We start from the raw sequence: 22,944 nt of genomic DNA, 5'->3' as shown, positions 1-22,944 counted from the left end.
GGATTTGCTTAACATTGGCCTTGTTACAAAATACCTGCTATTGGTGTATCCATTTATTTGGGTTTTGTGATTGCAAAGTTATCGGATGATGAAAAATTAGGCGATGCTGATGAATTTTGTCAAGCTCGTCCTCACCATGGAGGTGAGAGGACTGAATTCACCCTGTACGGTTCGGGTTATTTCCCTTTTGCACTTAACTGTAATGGGGCATCTAGGAAGGCAATGCCCAATAAGGGAGCATTTCGTACTGATCTTACAAACATTGACAATATAAGCGAGAAAAGTTATGTGCAAAGTTTTTTTTTTTGGTCTGTTTGATCCCTTGCGCTATTTCTGTTAAACTACTATGGAGAGCTGTTTTTTTTTTTTTTTTTTGAGAGGGGATTGGATTGAATTTACACAACTTCTGTTGCTGCAGCACTGAATGATCTTTCTGTTCACTTTTGTTTCTGTTAAACTACTACGGAGAGCTGATTTTTTCTGTCTGTTTGATCCCTTGTGCCTCCGGATGTCATCAAAGAAATTGTTGATGCAAGGCTAAGTCTTGGATTAGTTTCACCCGAGGACAAGGATGTAAGAAGAGTACCCCAGAGCACTGGATTCTGATATTTTTGTGACTAATCCATGTGCAAACAGCCATTATGCTCCAAAAGTGTTGATCAACTGATGATTCGTGCAATTCAGAGGTCAATTGCAATCTCCAAAAGTGTTTATCTTTCTAATCTTTAGTTCCTTCGCTGTAAGACCTTTACACTTATTTTAGTTTTATAATTTATTTTTTCTAGACTAGCTAGTAGAAGGTTTCATGTGCCCCGACTCACAACCTGACCAAGATTTCACCATTAGGCTTTCAAAACGGAAATAAAGGAGCAACGCTCAACAGAGAAAAAGATAGCGGGAACTAGTAGTACTATATACTAATTTCTCACTATTATTCTAACCATAACTACCATGCATATATCTCACTATTATAGTAGAATATTCTAACCGTAACCACCATCCCTTCCATTGAGAAATTAAAAGACGGCGACGTGTTGGCAGACGGATCTGGCCGGGTCACTTTTCTTCTTCGTCGGCGAGCTTCTGCTGCTCGCCGGGGGCGGCCTCCTTAGCCTTGTTGGCCTTCCGCCTCTCCATATTGGCCTGGAAGGCAAACTCCATGTTCATGTACAGTTTGATTATCGAGTCCCTTTTCACGTTGTAGTCCGCCAGCGTCGCGTCGAGCTTATCCATCCGCCTCTCCACGTGCGGGCTGCCGGCGTCGCTGACGCTCCACTGCTGCATGGCCACCGGGTAGCACCGCCTCCGCTGCACCCTCTCCATGAGGCTGGCCACCGTGTCATCGGCCGCCGCCACCATCCACATCTCCCTGTCGCCTCCGTCCATCCTGATGTGGTCCATCACGGTGATGAACATCGTCTCCAGGCTCAGCATGCAGCACGGATGGGTCGTCGACGTCCTGGTCGTCGTCGGCGGTGAATCCCAGGTTCCTGAGCGTCTTCCTCTTGAGCATGTTATAGCCCCGGCCGCAGTCAGTCACGGTCACGGAAGCATAGCTGTCCGGGGAGAACACGTGGTAGGGGCAGGCGTCGAAAGGCTCTCCTGCCGTACTGTAGCCGCTGTAGGGGTAGGTGCCGAAAGACTCTCTGTAGCCACAGTTGGGGCATGCGCCAAAGTTAGCTCTGCTATCACATCTAGTCACTGTAGCAGCTTGACAGTCTGATATGTCTATGTACTAAGATTAGATGGGTAGAGTTGTATATATAGTTTTTCACTGCAACTCAGTAAAGTGAGCGAGTTCAGTTTGCCATCTCCTCTGCATAGCTCTGGCCAACGCTGGTGCTTGTGTTGTGTGTGCACTCTGTTTTCCCTCCCTTCTTCTACCTCTAGCCATAGTATGGTCGTCCACACCGGTGAGTGGTCGGCTCACCCCTTGCTAGAGATTCAGGGGCCAACAAGCGGTATCAAAGCCGTACAAGCGTCGTCGTCGAACTAACCGCTGGCGATGACGGACGGTTCGGAGATGGGCGATAGCAACGGCGCTGCTGTGGCTGCCCAGCCACGACAGGAGGTCGTCGTGCGCACGGTACGGGAGGTCAACGGCACCAGTTGACCGACGCTGACTCGCCTCAAATATGGCGAGTGAGCGATGACCATGCATGTCAAGCTTAGAGCCCGACGGCTCTGAAATGACATTGACAAGGGCATCAACAACGAAGAAGACGACATGTCAGCGTTGGAAGCCATTCTCGCTACTGTGCCAGCGGAGTACAGGGAGCCGTTGGGAGCGAAGAGCTCTGCTAAGGAGGCGTGGGAGGCCATTGCGGCGATGCGCGTCGGTTCCGACCGCGCAAAGAAGGCGACGGACCAGCTGCTGAAGCAAGAGTACGTCAACCTTAAGTTCAAGGATGGTGAGTCGGTGGAGGACTTCTCCCTCCGCCTGTAAACGCTCATCGGCAAGCTGAGGAGCCATGGTGTCACCATCGACAAAGAAGAGGCGGTCTCCAAGTACCTCCACTCCATGCCGGTGAAGTACATCCAGATCGCTCTCTCCATAGAGACGATGCTAGACTTATCCACCCTCACCATTGATGATGTGACAGGTCGTCTACGGGCGGTGGATGAGCGCATAGAGCAGGCCACAGCAACGAAGGATAGCGGCAAGGTGCTCCTGACAGAGGAGGAGTGGGCTACCCGAAGGAACTCCAGGGAAGCCTCCTCCAGCCACGGTGGCGATGGCAAGTGCCGCGGCAAGGCTTTTTCAGAGGAGAAGGAGGAGGAGGAGGTCGACCCCAACGCCTGCCTGCGCTATGGGAAGACGGGTCATTGAGCAAATGAGTGCCCAAATCGTAAGCAGGAGAAGAAGACTAAGGCCCATTTAGCGCAAGCTGATGAGGATGATGAGGCCACTCTCCTGATGGCGATATTCTGTGCACCGTACGACGTTGAGACCAAGGAGAAGGGAGAGGTGATGGCGGTAGAAGGGCCTGGGAAGGCTCTGAAGGCTGTCAACCTCGACGAACCGCGCGCCCAAGTCCACCTCGGACGTGTGGGCGGCTAGCAGGAGCAGCAGTGGTACCTGGACTCCGGCGCCAGCAACCACATGACGGGTTCCGAGGAAGCCTTCTCCAAGCTCGACGGTAACGTGACCGGCATGGTGAAGTTCGGTGACAGCTCAAGGGTGGCGATCTGAGGACGCGACACCATCATCTTTAGGTGCCAGAACGGCAAGCACTACGCGCTGACGAATGTATATTACATCTCGCAGCTGTGTTCAAACATCATCAGTATTGGCCAGCTGGATGAGCGCGGCAGTGATGTACTAATCAAGGACGGAGTCCTTAGGATCAGGGATCGGGAGGAGCGCCTTCTTGCCAAGGTGACAAGGTCCCAGAACCGGTTGTACCTGCTCGACTTGAAGGTGGAGCAGCCGGTGTGCCTAGCAGCAGGGTACACCGAGGAGCCATGGCAATGGCATGCCCGGTTCGGTCATCTCAGCTTCGGCGCGCTCAGTCGGCTGGAGAAGATGGTCCGAGGGCTGTCCCACATCAAGCACGGAGGCGAGCTGTGTGACAGCTGCCTGGCCGAGAAACAGAGGAGACTGTCGTTCCCAAAGACGGCCAAGTATCGCGGGACGGACGCTCTCGAGCTCGTCCACGGCGATCTCTGCATGCCAATCACGCCAGGCACAAACGGTGGTCGGCGGTACTTCCTTCTGCTCGTGGATAATTGCAGTCGCTATATGTGGCTATAACTCCTGATGAGCAAGGACGAGGTTGCGGAGGTGATCAGAAAGTTCAAGGCGCGCGCGGAGGCGGAGAGCGACAAGAAGCTGCGCGTGTTGCGGACTGATCGCGACGATGAATTCACTTCGGTAGAGTTCGCTGCGTACTGCGCGGATCAGGATGTGGTGCGACACCACACCGCGCCGTACTCGCCACAGCAAAATGGCGTGGTGGAGCGACAGAACCAGACGGTGGTCGGCATGGCTCGATCCATGATGAAGGGCAAGAGCATGCCGGCAAGGTTCTAGGGTGAGACGGTAACCACGGTGGTGTTCATCCTCAACCGCGCGCCTACCAAGGCCCTGAAGAACAAGACGTCGTTCGAAGCTTGGTATGGGCGCAAGCCTACCGTGTCCATCCTCCCGACATTCGGCTGCATCGGCCACGTCAGGAAGACGAAGCCGGTCCTCACCAAGCTGGAGGACAGGAGCACACCGATGGTGCTCCTGGGCTACACGGAAGGTACCAAGGCATACCGGCTCTACGACCCACGCAGAGGCAAGGTGCTTGTCTCGCGCGACATCGTGTTCGACGAGAAAGCGGCCTGTGACTGGGACAGTCCGGGCACGGGAGAAGCTGGCGGCTTCACCAGCACCTTAGTCGTCGAGCACTTAGTCATCCACAGTGATGGAGACGCTGGAGAGGAGGTGCCGACCGCTCCAGTAACAGAGCCGAGCACTCCTGGGGCGGTGCCGAGCACTCCGGGAGAGGTGCCGAACGGTCCTGCAGTGGTGTCGACCACTCCAGGACGGGTGCTGAACGCTCCCATAGCGGAGCCAAGAGGTCTTGCAGTGGTGCCGACCACTCCAAGACTGGTGCCGAGCATAGGATCCGGGTAGGTCAGCGCCAGTTCGTTCTCCGCCAGCGTCCTGGGGGTGTCGTGGTAGAAGGATTTGTCGTCGAAGGTGATCGAGCATCTACAAGATGGGTGGGACGCCGGTCATCTTCTCCACCTGGGCCATGACGTTGTAGATCGTATCGTCGGAATCCACCTCCAGCGTGTTCCGCGTCTTCTCTCCGTTTTCGTACGCCATCACGTTCGTCAAAAAGATGAACGTGTCCTTCAACATGATCATCGTCTTCATCTCGTCGAGTCCATGAGCTGGTCCCTCGCTCGCTCGCCTTCTTGATCTAGTATTACTCGCGTGTCGCTCACTGAGTTGTCGACGAGATTGTCGGCTCGCCTTTCTTTCTCCTCTCTATATAATCGTGTCGCTGCAGCCTGCACACAAGATTTTCATCGAGGTTTTTGCCCTAGGGTCAGGTGAATTTATAAAGGGATTCGAGTCCCTCGCACAGATCCATACAGGTTGAGACTCGGGAAATCTTTAGAGTCCAGTCCGACTACATACTCCCTGATTATGTTTCTCTACCTTCGGAACCTCTTTTGCTACGATAAATACTAATTATATTTTCTTTTTATCTTTCTTTTTCTTTTATCAAACTTAATGAGTACTTGTGCCTAGCGACCAGGGAAAAAGAAATTCTCTGCAGTTATGCGGTTAGCGACCAGGAAAAAAGTTCTCTGCATGCGTGTCATGGAAAATCTCATGCAACAGAGCAACACCGGTTGTATGCCATCTGATTCTTAGATCCGCCCGGTTGTTTGTATGCCACTGATTCTTAGATCCATGCATGGTCGAGGCTGCCGCCTGAACTTTCCACGGAGCACAGTGCTCCATCAAGTCGAGTTAGGACCGGTTGATGGCAGCAAAACAGTAGTATTGCCTGTGAGATTTTCTACAAGCCCGTTAGCTCGCTCGGCTAGTGGCTGGCTCGACTTGGCTCGGCTCGATATGATAACGAGCCGAGCCGAGCCAAAATTTTAGCTCGTTAGTGCCAACTCGAGAGCCGCTCTCGAGCTAAACGAGACCAGCTTCTAGGAAAAAAAGTATCAAACTTATATTAGTTTTTGTATTACTTCATGTCTTGCACTTTACAATTGACTGGTAACTGGTCTAAACCCTATAAATTGACTGGTAACTGGTTTAGATGCATTTCTTTTATATTATTATTATTCTCAAACTTTAGATAAATACAACTATTATATTTTGTGTATTTTTTATACCTAGCTCGCTAGCTTAACGAGCCAGCTCGAGCTTTTCACGAGCCGAGCCGAGCTAACTTTCTGACTCGTTAGGATAACAAGCCGAACCGAGCTAACTCATTATCTTAACGAGCCAGAACGAGCCGAGCCAGCTTGTTATCCGGCCTTAGTCCCATAGTAATAAATGACATCCTCAGCAGGGTAGTATTTCTTATTTTTTTATTTAAGGGCCGCGAACGAATGATCTAAAGTGGAAAATTGGACAGCTCGCTAGTACGCTACGACTTCTCGATTCGTATACATTGTCAAAATATCACCAACGCATAGTATATCAAGTTAATAAAGCTACCCGGCTTTTTGGGTAAGCAAGGTCAGGTAGCAACAAATATTTGAAAAGAAAATACCCTGCTACCATGGGTGCCAGCATGCCACATACTACCTCCATACTCAAAATTAAAGTCGTTGTGGACAACGACACAGTCTCCAAAATATTACTTTGACTCTTGTTTTTATAAAAATATTTATCAAAAAGTGACATGTATATTTTTATGAAAGTATTTTTCAAGACAAATCTATTTATATGGTTTTCACTTTTCCAAACTCAACAACTTAAAAGTTATTCATGATTTATATTCTCAATGTTTAACCCAAGTCTTGTCCAAAACGACTTTTTTTTTTTAAGTATGGAGGGAGTACCCGCCATCTGCAAAAGGCTATTAGCGTGAACCAACAATGAGGTTTGACCAAGGCATCTTTGCAGCAGAGCATAGAGTTCTTTTATCTCACCCATCAGTCTAGTTGGTAAACACAGCTAGCACGCAAGTGTCAAATAGCAGCACCATAATCGTGCAAATCCCATATAACTATAAAATTACAGCTGACTTAAAATCTCGTACCACTACTGTTAAAAGGAAAAAGGCTCCATGAGTGTAAAGATGACCCTCCCTTGCCTCCAGAACAGTCAACCACCACTATAAAAAACCTCTAGTGAAACCAAAACCGCAGAAAAGAACCAAGGTTCGTTCAAATGCAATCGTCATGGACCCCTGAAAATATCAGCAATTGGTGAGATCTTGTTCGTAAATCCAAACTGCAAATCAAAACTATTAACAAGACATGGAATGTATGACAATCATATGAGAAAATGGATCAGCTCAAATGTGACAACTCTAGTGGTATAAAAGCTGATGCATGCATGAAGGTTCCAGTATGACAGCTGAATACTCCATCCCTTCCAAAAAGAAAGTCATTCTAGTTTGCCCTAAATCAAATCATCTAAAACCTGACTAAGTTTACATAAAAAGTATTCATATTTAGTTATTTACAATACAAGATAAATATCATTAGAGTCATCATGAAATATATTTCATACTATGCTTATTTGGTGTATAGAGACGAGCATGACCAGATAAAAATTGGGTGGCATGCGGTAAAAATTTACTATTTTTGCCATATTAGTGTTGCACAAAAGATGGGACACGAAATATTCATCATGTTGCTAAATTAAGCGATAAAAACAGAAGGCTAATGCAAAACTTCATTGAATCACCTCTTTGGTGCACACTGAAGGACAGAAACATAGCAGTGCATCCAATACTCTGTAATACCAATGTTCATCCAGGGAAATGAGGGAGACGGCTGCAGATGCAGCGATGAAGGCACCCTGAAGAAAGAAACAAGGAGTTTAAAACAAATGCCATCAAAAGGGTAAAAATCAAACTGATAGATTACCTTTCACCGCTAAGGATCCCGTATGCCAATTGTTTGCAAAAGGAGTAACCAGTCCTGTTGAAAACTCTCTCGTAATTTGATCTGATTACTTGAACTGCATATATCATCCTTTATGTTAGGAAGATTACCAGCAAGTGGAACAGCAAAAGAGCAACTGCAGGCTAGTGCCTCTGCAAGACGCATTCTATTGACAAAAAGTAAGCACAGTATTGGTGATATGAACATAAAGCTAGGCTGCAAAATAGAACTATTCGAAAGTTTCGCAAGCTATTTACATTCGGGCTTCAGTTATATATATGATTCAAATAAACAGAAACTAGGCATGTAGAACAACATGGACATGTTGCTGCTGACATTTATTGTAGAACTAGGTATCGAACAAAGAATGTATCAACCATTCAACTAAGAATGGTCTAAGCAAAAATCAAGAGAAACATTTTACCAAGAGTGGCATAGCTGCAATGAAGTTCTGAAACTAATGATTCTGATAGTTTGTCGATTAGATCCTCCTTTCTCCTTTCATTGCAACATCTCATTGGATGGGCTGATAGGTCGCCATCTTCAGAAGTATGTCCACTTGATGGCACATGAAGGAAAAATAATCCAGCAGGAAATATGTGCCTCCTCATCATCCATAGAGTTAACTCAGCATAAGGAGTGGATTGGATTACAGCGATGACAATTTCCAGCATCACACACACCCAGATAACCGTTGTTGTCAAGATAGAGAAGAATACATAGAATACAGAAGTTGTAGGTATAAGAAGTAGGACTGGTGTAAACAGCAGGGAACCAACAACGTGCTGTTCAACTGTGTAGTCATAACTATCTAGCCTCTGCCTAAGAGGATTCCATTTGCGCCCTCTGTTACGGCATAAGCAAGTGTTAACAAACTTACGAAGCAAATATGAAAAAAAAAAACTGACAATAAAAATGATAAGAAAGAAACAATATTAAAAAAATTAGCTAATGTTTATGCTGCAAACATTATGCTTTTACACACATTAAGTTATCTGGCTCCATTACTAGCTTCTATACATGAAGAGAAGTGAAAACTAATCACAGTCAAGCTTATCCTTCTTGACATAGTTGTAATCTGGCAAAGAAAATCTGCAATGTACCTAGAGCTCCCGCTCTGTGCGGGGTCTGAGGAAGGGTATCAGTGACAAGCCTTACCCTCGCTTGTGCAATGCGAGGAGACCGCGACTCGAACCCGGGACCTTCTGGTCACAGGCGGTAAGACTCTACCGCTTGCACCAGGCCCGCCCTTCGAAAATTGGTTCTAGAGCATCAAAAGACAACCGCTTTCAGAAATACCATCAATCAACATTCTGTAAGATACCATGGCAAGAATGAGGCTTTCCAAATTTACCACTCCATTACTTTTGCTCCTAATGGTGTTAAATCAGGCAATGCTAGCCCTCGCCTACGGAAGCACATCTCCCTGCTGCTTTCTGTGCCTAGGAAAACAGCCAAGGCAAGGAGCAGGCAATACGCATAACCGCATCCTCTTCCTCTGGCTCGTCCTCATGGTAGTACTCCCCGTGGGCTCGTGGCAGCGAACTCAAGGCAGTAGCCACATCACAATCAACATAGTCATCCACAGACTTGGGTTTCATGATGCCAAGGTGGAGTAACTGCAGCCAATACTCAGGGCCCCTTGCGTGGAGTCACACCAGCAGACGTGCATGCTGGGCCAAGAGTGTGTGGAACTACTAGATCTCAGTGGCGCCAAGCACCGTCAAGCACCATCTTCTCGTAGACAAAGCGGAGGATTTGGCAGAGCTCCATTTTGACATTAGCCATCTAGCGCTGCCGGCAGGCCATGGCCTCCTGGCAGCGCTGGACATTGAGGGGCTCATCAAACTCAGCCCACTGTGCCGATGCCACAGACTGCCACCGTCTCCGTCTCCAGCGGCACCGCACCCTAGTCCTCCAGCCACACTGTGGAGTCCTCCCCCTCCTCATGATTCCCTGTGATTCACTTCTCCGTGCATCATTTGAACCCCATTTACATTGATACCCTCACAGACCACGCTGGAACTGAGGATGACACTCCTGCCGTCACGTATTAGTGCCGCTACGGTGCTACCGACCTCTCCTTCGAGCCACCAGCCCAGAGCCTCCCCCTGCGAATCATCAGCACGGCGAGCCATGTCGGTCGCTGGCTGCCGTAGGGGTCGACATCACCGCCAGTGAGTCCAGCCATGGTCAATCTGTTTGACCAACCCTTTCTCAATGCTCAAGTTTCAGTGCAACGACCAAAGGGCAAAATCTTTCCCTTATCCATCAGCTCAAAATGGAGCAGAGAACAGCCTGCAGTCTTGTGCGAGGTAACAGAGTGCTAGAATTTGAAACGGACTCATTATGTCCCTTGTATTTTACAGAACACCAATATCTGATGGCAATATCCAAAGTGATGATCTTTTGATGCTATGGAACCAATTTTCCCATTCCTATTGCTAAATTCACGGAAGTTGTCTCATTAGTTTGGGAAAGTGATCTAGCCAGGGGTTTTACTTTTATATTATGGATGATTAGGATTTTAGTCAAGGCTGTGCCTTCACTTTTCCATGTACACAACTACACATAACTTGGCAGTTCCCTCAACCCGAACCTTTTTGTTTCCCAAACTAGCTCAGCTCTGTCATGTTAAGGATTTAAGACCTACAAATTTAGGTATATTCAAACCCCTCATGTTTCTGTATCAATAAAATAATACAGTTAGACAGGCGCCAAAATTCAAATAGACAAGGATGCATTTTGTACCATTTATTTAGTATAACCAAACGTATTTGTCGAAGTCAAACTACAGAGAAAAAGGTGATCTAAGAGCTAATGTTTAGCGATTGATCAACTCGTCAGTCGTTCAGTAATAAACATATGTTGCACTTAGTACCCTCTTATTCGACAAGTACCACATGAGTGCACCAAGAGTATGTTACCTGAAAAGACGCCACAATGATGCTACTGTCTGAATCTGTCTTGAATATAACGATGAGATTAACCAGTGAAGCATGGTAACATGCAACGTAGCAAGCTGGATAATGTCAATAAAGAAAGAAACTGGAGTTGTCAGACCTAAAATAATTCCAGAGACTGCAATGCCTTGAATTATATGCCTCAGGTAGCCTCCCACGAAGAACCAAAGGGTAGAGTAAATTTGAACAGCATTAAGAGAAATCATGCCTAAGAGCTCTGCTAACTCTGTATTCAGCTTAAAACCAGCTGGAACACCCATCAGCCACACACAACCAGATCTCAAAATTCCTTCTGTCATGTGGTGGACGAGAGCAATAGTCCAAATACAAATAGTCTCTGTATTTAACAAGAATGCTGCTCCAAGGACAGAACCCATCAGGAGATCCACAATGATACTTGACCACAAAGCATGCTTCCGTATTGCAGCTTTGTGTGCATATTCGACATTCACAGTGGAGCTGAGCCGATAATAATTAAGTGAAGCTTAGTATTTTCAATAATCTGCACTTGAGTATATGATAACTACTATGTACTGAATGTAAATGCACTTGAATATTCATAATACAAAGATTACATGAAACAACAAAATGGAAGTGAACCAGTAAACTCTCTTTTGCATATTAAAATAACCATGTAAGATTAGTAATAACAGAATCACTATGTTATTGCCTTGGTATATGTTAACTTATAAGGATAGCACAAACTTTTATGCCAATATGACACAACAGATTAAAACGGCGACTAAAGTTACAGTACAGATTAAGAAGCTATGAATCCATTATTAATTTACCTTAGGGAAGCATCTTGGAGGACAATTGGCCAGTAGAGAATTTGACAGCTGCGAAGATGAATGTTATTCCATGAATGTCTGAAAACCTTATTTAGCATCAAGTACTGGGGCATATGGCTTAAACATTTCCGGAACATTAGAATCATGATGTAGAGAATAGTTGATGCTGAAGCCAAAAATATCCCCACGCAGTGCCATGTTACTTGAACTAAGACATCATATCTGAATAAGCAAGTAACAAGGTAAGAGCAGATAAAAGGAGCAGAGTGGAGAAGGTTAACAATAGTGCTTACACAGATGCAAAGATGAAATAAGCCCCAGAGCTTGTGGTAGAACATTCCTGAGTGTCTGGCAGTCTAGCTGCATTTGAACAATTAAGCGCCAAAACAATTGAATCCTTCAAACAAACATGAACTGGACTTAATAGACCATCTAACAAAAAAAAAGGAATAAATAACAAGCAAAACCACTCATGCACATACCAAATCAAGAAATGCTGGTTGCTTTTGTAAATCATTTATCCAATTTGGCTTTTTGAATGAAACATTCAACTTACGAGGTGCATCCAAACCCAGTGAAAAATGGTTTCTGCCGATGGTCGGAACCTCATATAGTATGACCTAGAATAAATTGGAATAAAATATCTCATCAATTTGTCAGAGCAAAAGGAAGAATAACTAAAGAGGCGTAAAAACATGACAGTTCAAAAAATTGTTAATACAAGGATATTATAAACAGAGCCTTGACTTACATACGTGGCAACGATTGTTTGCAATCTGTTGGCCATCAAGATACAAATGGTGAAGAACTGGAACTTGATTCAGGTTGCTCTTAAAGTTCTTTCCAAACTTCCAACACAAGTGCACCCAACTGCCCTCTTTGACTGCAGACTTTCTGCAAGCATCCAGAAAACCATCCAACACATAACAATCGCATCCCCATGTTCTATGATCATAACTTGGACCCTGATCCCCATTCCCAACTGATCCAATCATGGCATTATTTCTTCTTGTGCCAAAATGTTCTTTCTGAACAAAGTTTGCATCCAAGGGCAGCTGCTCTAATTTATTAAAGCAGTATTCTTCTAACTCTTTAGGGGGGTGTCGGCCACAATCCCCAAGAATGGTAAATGCAGCAGATTCTTGCAGGCTTACTGGCATCCTTTTATTTGAGGAAAGGACGATGGTCTAACATGAGAGACAACATTGAGAGAAGCTGTGAAAAATATAAGCAACCAAGATAAACATACTCTAGCAGCAGTTTTTTTTTTCTTTTGGAGAGTTTTAGCAGCTACATCAGTAGATGAGCAAAAAAAACAGAGGTTCTGCCTTTCAACATGCATGTTGCAAAATTAAATGAAACAGATAAACATAACATGATTTCAGCAGTAGATTACTAGAGTTCCCCCCAAGCAAGGAAAAAGGACAAGCATTACATAGCAAAGCAACCTCTGGAGTTGATGAGATGGGCCTCAAAACAAAATCTTTAACAACTCAAGAAAAAAGTAAGTTAGTACAGATGCGTGGTAAAGATAGGACCAACTTTAAAAAAAAAATGCTATGTGCTAAGCGCCGCCTAGACACCACTGCACCAGAGTTCATGGAGGAAGCAGGGGAGGACCAGAGGAGAGGAAGGAGGAAGGTGACTAGGTGAGAACAGAGAAGAGTGAACGAGGGGATGTAGGATGAAAAGGAAAGACCATGACAAGGAGGAAGTGGCACTTGCATGAGGAAAAGCTATCACCAGAAGAAGCGGCTAAGTAGTATTTGCATGAGTAGAAGTTATCACCAGTAAAGGTAGCTAACTGTCACTTTCTAAAATTATTGTAGCGCTAGAGCTTCAACGTTTTTTTCATGCTAGAAGGAACCAAAATTCTGCTGAAAAACACAAGTTTGGAGGATTTGATTTATGCATGTCAAAATAAAAAACAACATACAGGACAGGAGCCATAGCCCTTACGATTCCTAAGCCACTTAATTCCCTAACCCCCTCCCATACCTCGACTGTTGTGAAGCACAACTCTTTGTTCTTTAACAGCAAATCAACAAATATAACAGAACATCAGCTGTAGACACTCAAGCAACTAGCCAAATCAACTTGGCCTTGTAGTAGCACACAGTCCCACTTTATTCTTTTATTACTGATGGTGGGTGGCTTTGAAAGGAACAGAAAACTCCTCTTGGGTGCACATTTACAATAGATACCAGAATTCGCCCCTTTGAACCTTATTACAATAGGTCTATTTCTATATTAGAGAAAAAATAACTATATCATTAAAGAACCTACAGTAAACTGGATTGGACATCTAAATGACAGCACAACATTTTTAATGGCTAATTTCCTCTGAACAGAAACTAAACTTATAACCGCACCCAAAATCTTCATCAGTTACATTTAATATTTTAAATTGGATTAAAGCAGTTCGTTACTTTGGGATTAAAATACAAAATGGACCACTTCCTCACCTTCAACTAAGATTTTACAAGAGAATCTCACAATACTGCATTTGGCACATAGATTACTGGAATATGAGTTCATGCATCTACCAAAAAAATACCCAATAATGAAGCAACAATGGTAAACTATGTTTAACCTGAATCATCAATACTGACCTGGAGGGTGTCGAGTGTGGCAAAAGAGCGCAGGATGTGATCTTGGGGCACAACTGCAGAGATGACGATGTCGATAGAACCAGCACTGCTGAAGAACCATCCGAACAGGACGAGCCTCAGTGAGAAAGGCTTGTGCTTGAGCTTCAGCTCCTGGCGTGGCCACCATATCCTGCATCGCTCAATGTCCATCGCTGCTGTATCTTGGGGCTTGGGGCTTGGGTCCTGGGTGAATACCATCAATTACGGCAAAACAAAATGGCAACAAAACCAACCTAGAGGTTTGCATATGTGCATCATCCCAGACAAACTCATGTTTATTGTTTATTTATTGGATAAATATGATGGGATAAGTCTATATTGGCTGGTCTTTGTGAGGCTGCAGCATATGGTCCTTGTGGCCCATCAAGGACAGCATCAAGGACAGCATCCTTGACTAGCTAGGATAGCATCTTAGCATCTAGGACAGCATCTTAGCATCTAGGACAGCATCTGTTTTTAGGACAGCATCTTAGCATCTAGCATCTTGGCATATGCTTGGCTAGCAGCCTATAAATATGTATCCCGTCCCCTCAGGTTGATATGGCATTTGTGTGAGAAATAAACCAGAAAATTGCCCCAACTCCTAGTGTCATCCTCTCTCGATGAGAGTAAGAATTCTGCTACTACCAAAAATAAGAATTCAGCGACTAACAACTGGTATCAGAGCCGTACTATCCTGTAGCCTGAGCATCTCCTGCTCATCTCCTTTCCCAGCCTCGCAACAGCCCCAGCTAGGAGCAGCAGCAGCTCCGGCCGCTCCTGCTCACTCCTCTCCCTCTGCGCAGCTCGTCTGAAGCAGCCCTCTCCCCACGCAGCAGTCCCCCGGTAGCGCGTCATGTCCGCAGGACAGTCTCAGCGCTCGGTCGCCTCGAGCACGCGGCGTCGGCAGGAGGCCGAACTTGCCGCGGCAGAGGAACACGAGCGAGCGGCGGCAGAGACCGCTGCGGCGGCGGCAAGGGCGTCGAGGCTGGCAGCGGCGAAGCTGGCAGCAGCCAGAGCGGAGCCGGAAGCGGCGGCGGCGGCGGATGCAGCGCGTGCGGCGGCAGCGGAGGTCGAGGCTCTGCGCGGCAGCATCAGCAGCTCCATTTCTGCTGACGACAGCGCCGACGCGGACCTCGAGCTGCTGGGGAGGGAGGCAGCGCGAGCGCGGGCGGCGCAGTGGGCAGCCGCGCACGCTCACAAGCGCGGCGGCAGCCCAGACAGGCGCGGACGCGCCGGCGGCGCTCCTGGAGTAGGCGCGCACGGCGGTGGCGCTCCTGGAGGAGGCGCGCACGGCAACGATGGCGGACGGGTCGATGGAGAGCGCGGCCTTCACAGGCCGCGTGGCTCTCTCTCCCCAGATCGGTACCGTGGTTACCACGGGCTCCAGGCTGTTGTCAGGGACGTCGGCCCCGGCGGTGGTGGCCTACCCTCACTAAGACCAACTACGTCGAGTGGGCTGCGGTGATGAGGGTAAAGCTCCAGGTGCGGCACATGTGGGAGGCAGTCCGGTACGGCGACGTCGACTACGACCAGGATCGACAGGCGCTGGATGCCCTCATCGCTGCAGTCCCGTCCGAGATGCAGTTCTCGCTTACCAACAAGCGGACTGCCAAGGAGGCTTGGGACGCCATCGCTGCGGCACGCATCGGCAGCAACCGCGCCCGCAAGTCCACACTGCAGGCACTTCGCAAGGAGTGGGAGAACCTGGCCTTCAAGCCAGGTGAGGACGTTGATGACTTTGCTCTCCGCCTCAACACTCTGTTGCAGAAGACGGTGCAGTTCGACGATGATACCTACGGCGAGGAGAGAGCTGTCGAAAAGCTCTTCCGCTACGTCCCAGAGAAGTACAAGCAGATGACTCGCTCGATTGAGTCCCTGCTGGATCTCTCCACGATGTCGATCGAGGAGGCGATAGGTCGCCTCAAGGTCGTCGACAGCGATGAGCCACAGTCTCTCTCGGGGCCCATCACTACTGGCGGGAAGCTCCTTCTCACTCGGGAGCAGTGGGCTGCCTGCCAAGGTGACCGGAAGAAGGGGAGCCTTCTTCTGCGACAGGCGGCCGCAAGCGTGGCAAGCCGCGCAAGGTGCGCAGAGACGCCCAGGCCGGGGTGCGAGGACGTGCCGAGGGTGATGCCCGCGGAGGCGCCCAGGGCGGCGCCGCCGACAAGCACAAGCCGGCACGAGACGACACCTGCCGCAACTGCGGCCAGCTTGGCCATTGGGCCAAGGACTGTCGACAGCCACGACGCGGCCAGGCCCACGTCGCACAGGCGAAGGAGGAGCCGGCTCTGTTCATGGCACATGCAAGCATCGAGCTACCTCCAGCGGCACCGGCAGCAGCGGCTCTCCACCTTGACGAGCCAAAAGCACACGCCCTCCTCGGCGACGGCTCCGGCAACGACAAGACTGACGGGTGGTGCCTCAACACCGGCGCCACCCATCACATGACCGGTCGACGGGAGTTCTTCACCGAGCTTGACTCTAGCGTCCGAGGCTCCGTCAAGTTTGGGGATGCCTCCGGCGTGGAGATCAAGGGCGTCGGCTCCGTCATCTTCACCGTCGTGTCTGGTGAGCACAGGCTCCTCATCGGAGTCTACTACATCCCCGCGTTGAGGAACTCCATCATCAGCTTGGGACAGCTGGATGAGAACGGTTCGCGCGTGGTGGTTGAGGATGGAGTCATGAGGATTTGGGATCGTCGTCGCCGCCTTCTTGCCAAGGTATCCAGAAGCGCAAATCGACTCTACGTCCTTAACGTGCAGGTGGCACAACTCCTCTGTCTCGCTGCTCGTCGGGATGACGAGGTGTGGCAGTGGCACGAGCGCTTCGGGCACCTTCACTTCGAGGCCCTGAAGCGGCTCAGTGCCACGGAGATGGTGCGAGGCCTGCCGTGCCTCGACCATGTGGAGCAACTCTGCGATGTCTGCGTGTTGACGAAGCAGAGGCGACTCCCCTTTCCCCAGCGGGCGACCTTTCGAGCCAAGGAGAGGCTCGAGCTTGTGCACGGGGACTTGTGTGGCCCGGTGACACCGGCCACACCGGGAGGACGACGCTACTTCCTCGGCAGCAAGGGATGGTCCTCGGCAGCAAGGGAGAGGCTGCGGACGCCATCAGGCGCTCGCAGGCTGCTGCGGAGGCGGAGTGCGGCCGCAAGCTACGCGTGCTACGCACCGACGACGGCGGCGAATTCACGGCGGCTGAATTCGCGTCGTACTGCGCTGATGAGGGCATTCAGCGCCACTACTCCGCGCCGTACAGCCCGCAGCAGAATGGCGTCGTCGAGCGGCGCAACTAGACGGTTATGGGGATGGCTCGGGCCCTTCTCAAGCAGAGGGGGATGCCGGCTGTCTTCTGGGGAGAGGCAGTGGTATCGGCCGTCTACATCCTCAACCGCTCGCCTACCAAGGCACTCGACGGTAGGACGCCGTACGAGGCTTGGCATGGGCGCAAGCCGGCGGTCTCCCACTTGCGGGTCTTCGACTGCCTCGCGTTCGCCAAGGAGCTTGGCCACATCAGCAAGCTCGACAACAGGAGCACTCCGGGAGTGTTCATCGGCTACGCGGAGGGCTCGAAGGCCTACCGCATCCTCGACCCGAAGACACAGCGTGTGCGCACGGCGCGCGACGTTGTGTTCGACAAAGGGCGAGGATGGGCGTGGGACAAGGCGGTGGACGACGGCTCGGCTCCGACGTACGACAACTTCACTGTCGAGTACATCCACTTCGAGGGAGCTGGGGGAGTAGGCAGCTCTTCTTCGACGAGCGCGTCTACCCCAGTCCCCGAGCCTCCATCGACCCCGGCGCCTGCTACTCCGACAGCACCACGCTCTCCAGCCAGGACCTCGGCTACGATGAGTTCTTCGCCGGCTCCACCACAGCCGGCACCGCCACGCACTCTAGCACCGACAGGCACCTCTCCGGGCACGTCTACTCCAACACCAGCTCATGTCGAGCACAGCCCGGTTGAGCTCGCTACTCCGCTCTCTCACGACGAGGAGCGCATCGACGCGTACCACGACGGCGAGCCGTTGCGGTACCGTACGATGGAGAACCTTCTCAACGACCAGCCGGTGCCGGGGCTGGTGCCTCACGACCTAGAGGCACAGTTGCACCTTGCGTGTGACGACAGCGAGCCTCGGTCGTTTGCAGAGGCCGAGACACGCGGCATGGTGCGCCGCGATGCAATTGAAGATGGATGCGGTTGAGAAGAACCGCACCTAGGAGCTTGCTGACCTTCCTCGTGGTCACCGCGCGATCACCCTTAAGTGGGTGTACAAGCTGAAGAGGGATGAAGCCGACGCCATCGTCAAGCACAAGGCTCGCTTGGTGGCACGAGGTTTCGTGCAGCAGGAGGGGGTCGACTTCGACGACGCCTTTGCTCCCGTGGCACGGATGGAGTCCATGCGACTCCTCCTTGCACTAGCTGCCCAGGAGGGCTGGCGTGTTCATCACATGGACGTCAAGTCGGCGTTCCTTAACGGCGACTTGAAGGAGGAGGTCTACGTGCACCAGCCGCCGGGATTTGCGATCCCCGGCAAGGAGGGCAAGGTGCTCCGCCTGCGCAAGGCCCTCTATGGCTTGCGGCAGGCACCGAGGGCGTGGAATGCCAAGTTGGATTCCACGCTAAAGGGGATGGGCTTCGAGCAAAGCCCGCACGAGGCGGCCATCTACCGACGGGACAGTAGAGGAAATGCTCTACCGGTGGGTGTCTACGTCGACGACTTGGTGATCACCGGAACCAAGGATGCGGAGGTGGCGGCGTTCAAGGAAGAGATGAAGGCCACCTTCCAGATGAGTGACCTGGGGCCTCTCTCCTTCTACCTAGGAATCGAGGTGCACCAGGATGACTCCGGGATCACGCTTCGACAGACCGCCTACGCCAAGCGCATCGTTGAGCTAGCTGGGCTCACCGACTGCAACCCAGCTCTCACTCCCATGGAGGAGAGGCTGAAGTTGAGCCGCGACAGCACGACGGAGGAGGTGGACGCTACGCAGTACCGGCGTCTTGTGGAGAGCCTTCGCTACCTCGCCCACACACGGCCGGACTTGGCAGTCTCCGTCGGCTACGTTAGTCGGTTCATGCAGCGACCGACGACAAAGCACCAGCAGGCTGTGAAGAGGATCATCCGCTACGTTGCGGGGACTCTCGACCACGGCCTCTACTACCCTAGGTGCCCTGGGGCGGCACACTTCGTCAGGTACAGCGACAGCGACCACGCCGACAACATCGACACCAACAAGAGCACGAGCGGGACCCTCTTCCTCCTCGGCAAGTGCCTCGTTAGCTGGCAGTCGATCAAGCAGCAGGTGGTGGCCCTGTCCAGCTGCGAGGCCGAGTACATAGCGGCCTCCACCGCTTCGACTCAGGCGCTCTGGCTCACTCGACTGCTTAGTGATCTCCTCGGCAGAGACACTAGAGCGGTGGAGCTCAGGATAGACAGCAAGTCCGCTCTGGCCCTGGCAAAGAACCCCGTTTTCCATGAACGGAGTAAGGGGGTGTTTGATTGCCCCTCCTAAATTTTAATCGCTGTCCTATCGGATGTTTGGACATATGCATGGAGTATTAAATATAGACTAATTACGAAACTAATTACATAGTTTGCGACTAATTTGCGAGACGAATCTTTTGAGCCTAATTAGTCCATGATTTGACAATGTTTTGCTACAGTAAATATGTGCTAATGATATATTAATTAGGCTTAAAAATTTTGTCTCGTGGAGTACTAACGGATTATGTAATTTGTTTTTTATTAGTATCCAAACACCCCATACAACATCCTCCCGACACACCTCCTAAATTTTAGTAGCTGGATCCAAACACCTCTTAAGCACATCTGGATGAGGTACCACTTCATCCGAGGCTGTTTAGAGGAAGGGAGCATCAAGGCGAGCTACATCAACACCAAAGACCAGCTTGCGGACCTGCTTACCAAGCCTCTTGGGAGAATCAAGTTCCTTGAGCTCTGCTCCAGGACCGGGATGGTTCAACTTTCCCACAAGACGACGCACAAGACTTAGAAGGAGAATGATGGGATAAGTCTGTGTTGGCTGGTCTTTGTGAGGCTGCAGCATATGGTCCTTGTGGCCCATCAAGGACATCATCCTTGACTGGCTAGGACAGCATCTTAGCATCTAGGACAGCATCTGTTTTTAGGACAGCATCTTAGCATCTAGCATCTTGGCATATGCTTGGCTAGCAGCCTATAAATATGTATCCCCAACCCCTCAGGTTGGTATGGCATTTGTGTGAAATAAACCAGAAAATTGCCCCAACTCCTAGTGTTATCCTCTCTCGATGAGAGTAAGAATTCTGCTACTACCAAGAGTAAGAATTCAGCGACTAACAAAATAATCATCTGAATTCTTATAAACAAACGAGAAATGAAAGTACATGCAGAACAGGTGCAGTTTACTGACAAGAAATAGATAAAACATAAGTTATGAAGGGCAAAAGGAAACAACAAAAAGAAGAAAATCCTGACCATTGTATACAACCAGGGCAATCCATTTACCGTACCTACAGTAGTTTCGTTTCTATTTATCACACCCACAGAAATTATGTTTCCATTTAACACACAGCACAACAATTTTGCTTCCATTTTTATAGAAACAAATGAAAAATTTGTCATGCCAAGAGTACAGAACGGAGGGGAACAAGGGGGCTCACTGTGGGCAAGGCTTCGTCCACCACAGGTGTGGATGAAACCGTCAGGGAGCAACAAGCAGACTCAGGGAACTGGCGCCATCGGCTCTGCTTCTCAATCTGGAGGCTGCAGGGAGTCAGTTCTGAATCAGGGACGACGGTGCAGGGTGCAGTGGAGATGCCACCACGCAGTAGAGGTGCAGAATGAGGCGATGCGAGGGGTGAGGTCGCCTCAAAATGCTAGCCACCTCTAAGTTGGGTTTTGTTGCCAATTGTTTTGCCATAGCCAATGTTATCCACTCAGGACCAAGCCACAAGCAAAATGAGGACTGCATCACAGCAAGTATCTATTCACCGGTAGGCACAAAAAATTAACAGATCAACCAATTGATTTTCACTATAACACCCCTACAGTAGGTACCTAACAATTATACAATTTCTTGAAGTGTTAGGGTACGAAGAGCCAAGTCTCTTAATATATATAATAATTTGGTATAATCCAAGGAATATGAGTCTTATATAGTATCCTTTTGTGTTTAGTTGCAAGTAGATGTTTTCATTATAGTCTACGTTAATGACTTGACCTATATGCCAATTCAGGTGACTTTAAAAACAATACAAATATCATGCAACCACCTCATATGTAGAATATTTTTATGATAAAGTGGGGATTTTAGGCCTCACCTATGTGAAGCAGTCCTAATGGATGAATTTTGATTGCAATGCATAAGCAATTGCGGCTGTAGTTTTGTTCCAGAGAGAAGTAGTTTGCTGTTTTTTTGTAAATTCGGGTATATTGGGAATACCCGAACCTGAATTATCGGGTACCCGAAATTATGGGTAGTGTTTTTTCATGACAAATATCGGGTAACAGTTTCCATTACCCGAATTTTGAATTACCCGAATTATCCGACCCGAAAAAATCGGGTAACCCGAACACCCAGGCCTAAACACAAACTACCATACTGCTTTCCCATAACATGATTATACCTCATCTTAACATCCCACAAAATATGACATCATTTCTAAGCATATCAATGGATGATGGCAACAGTAAATATGTAAAACAAAGTCTTATGTGAAATGAAAAGAACGTAAACTAGCATACAGTAAGGAAGTTCCCGATGTTCTGACCATCAGCCCTGTGGTAGTTATTGGTTTGTCTGGTAACCCCAGCAGCAATCTGCTTGTTCACATTAGCTTTTGCAGCAGGTGGTTTCTCAGCAGGTGGAGCACTTGCAGCTGGTGCCACTGCCGGTTTGGGGGGCTCACCGCTTCCAAAGAGGTAGCCCAGAGAACTTTGACCACCACCGGTGCTACCACCACGGCTCATCTTGGTTATTGAAAAGAGAAACTATACAAGGATTTAATCAGGTACCAAGCATTATTTCAACACACATTGTACAAAGGAACAAGAGAGACAATGCAAATCGATTTCATTTCAAGGGCTAACAGATAAATACTGGAAATATCAAAGTCTGTTTGGATCTGCCAACAACACTTGGTGAGGATGTAGATCCGCCGCAGCCAGGGGCCCCGGGGAGGGGATACCCTGCGGATCGACGGCGGTGGCTAACAAACGCCAACAGATCCGCGTCTACCGACAGGCAGCGGAGGCTCGGAATCCAGAAATGGGAGCGGATCTCACATCGCGGCTAGATTCAGGCGCTTACGGCGCAAATCAGGGCAGGGAAAAGAGACGACGGACCGAGGCTAGAGCGGGCAAAGGTGGGAGGGCCTTACCGAGAGGCAGCGGCGAGGAGATGGATGGCGACCGGCGGCGGGATCGGCGGGGTCAGCACCTCCAGCCGGCCGTCCGACGTTTTGTATACAGGAGGGGGACGGTGGGCCCAGGACCCCGGGGATGGATGGGCCCAGCACCTCCAGCCGGCCGTCCGATCTCGCCACTGACGGTGGAGATGGCTCCGGGCGCCCGCGTGAAGGAGGAGGAGACGCTCCTCGATACTCCCTGCCGGCTGCTACGGCCGGAAACGCGTAATGGGTTTTTATTTCTTTTTTTCGAAATACTTGCTAGCGTACCTGTTGCTACGGGACAACTAAATATTTGTTACGAGACAACTAAATATTTGTACTAAAAACACATAAATCGCACGATAAGATAACAATCTTATAAAATTAAATACCGACGTTAAAATAACATTTGATCCAAAAGGCAAATTTCGTAAAATTAACATAACTTTTATACTAAAAACACACGGATCGCACGATAAAATAACAATACTGTGAAATTAAATACCGACGTTAAAGTAATATTTAATCTAAAAAGCAAAGTTTGTAAAATTAACACTCTCACAAAGAGCGCGGCGTCGCAGA

General features: G+C 49.1%; 1 protein-coding gene across 7 annotated transcripts; it reads right to left on the bottom strand.

Moving 5' to 3' along the window:
- Window positions 1-6,570: 6,570 nt before the first annotated feature.
- LOC136541051 (phosphatidylinositol N-acetylglucosaminyltransferase subunit GPI1-like) lies at window positions 6,571-22,578 on the bottom strand. 7 transcript variants are annotated; one of them, XM_066532982.1, is made up of 12 exons: window positions 22,354-22,576; window positions 21,719-21,964; window positions 13,948-14,169; window positions 12,091-12,522; window positions 11,818-11,955; window positions 11,629-11,732; window positions 11,336-11,557; window positions 10,509-11,003; window positions 8,006-8,427; window positions 7,564-7,657; window positions 7,382-7,495; window positions 6,571-6,878 (listed from the first exon to the last, which is right to left on the bottom strand). In XM_066532982.1, exons 2-12 carry the CDS (start codon window positions 21,941-21,943, stop codon window positions 6,869-6,871), a joined length of 2,478 nt encoding a protein of 825 aa, XP_066389079.1. In that variant the 5' UTR covers window positions 21,944-21,964; window positions 22,354-22,576; the 3' UTR covers window positions 6,571-6,868. The 7 variants fall into 7 exon arrangements, with proteins under 7 accessions (XP_066389079.1, XP_066389080.1, XP_066389085.1 ...); XM_066532983.1 differs by lacking the exon at window positions 22,354-22,576 and adding an exon at window positions 20,635-20,737 and having other exon boundaries at window positions 21,719-21,885; XM_066532988.1 differs by lacking the exon at window positions 21,719-21,964 and having other exon boundaries at window positions 22,354-22,575.
- Window positions 22,579-22,944: the final 366 nt, after the last annotated feature.

Source organism: Miscanthus floridulus, chromosome 1, assembly GCF_019320115.1.
Source record: "Miscanthus floridulus cultivar M001 chromosome 1, ASM1932011v1, whole genome shotgun sequence".
Classification (NCBI taxonomy): Eukaryota; Viridiplantae; Streptophyta; class Magnoliopsida; order Poales; family Poaceae; genus Miscanthus; species Miscanthus floridulus.
The sequence above is the reverse complement of the archived record's forward strand: the minus strand, read 5'-3'. Positions and strand labels throughout refer to the sequence as shown.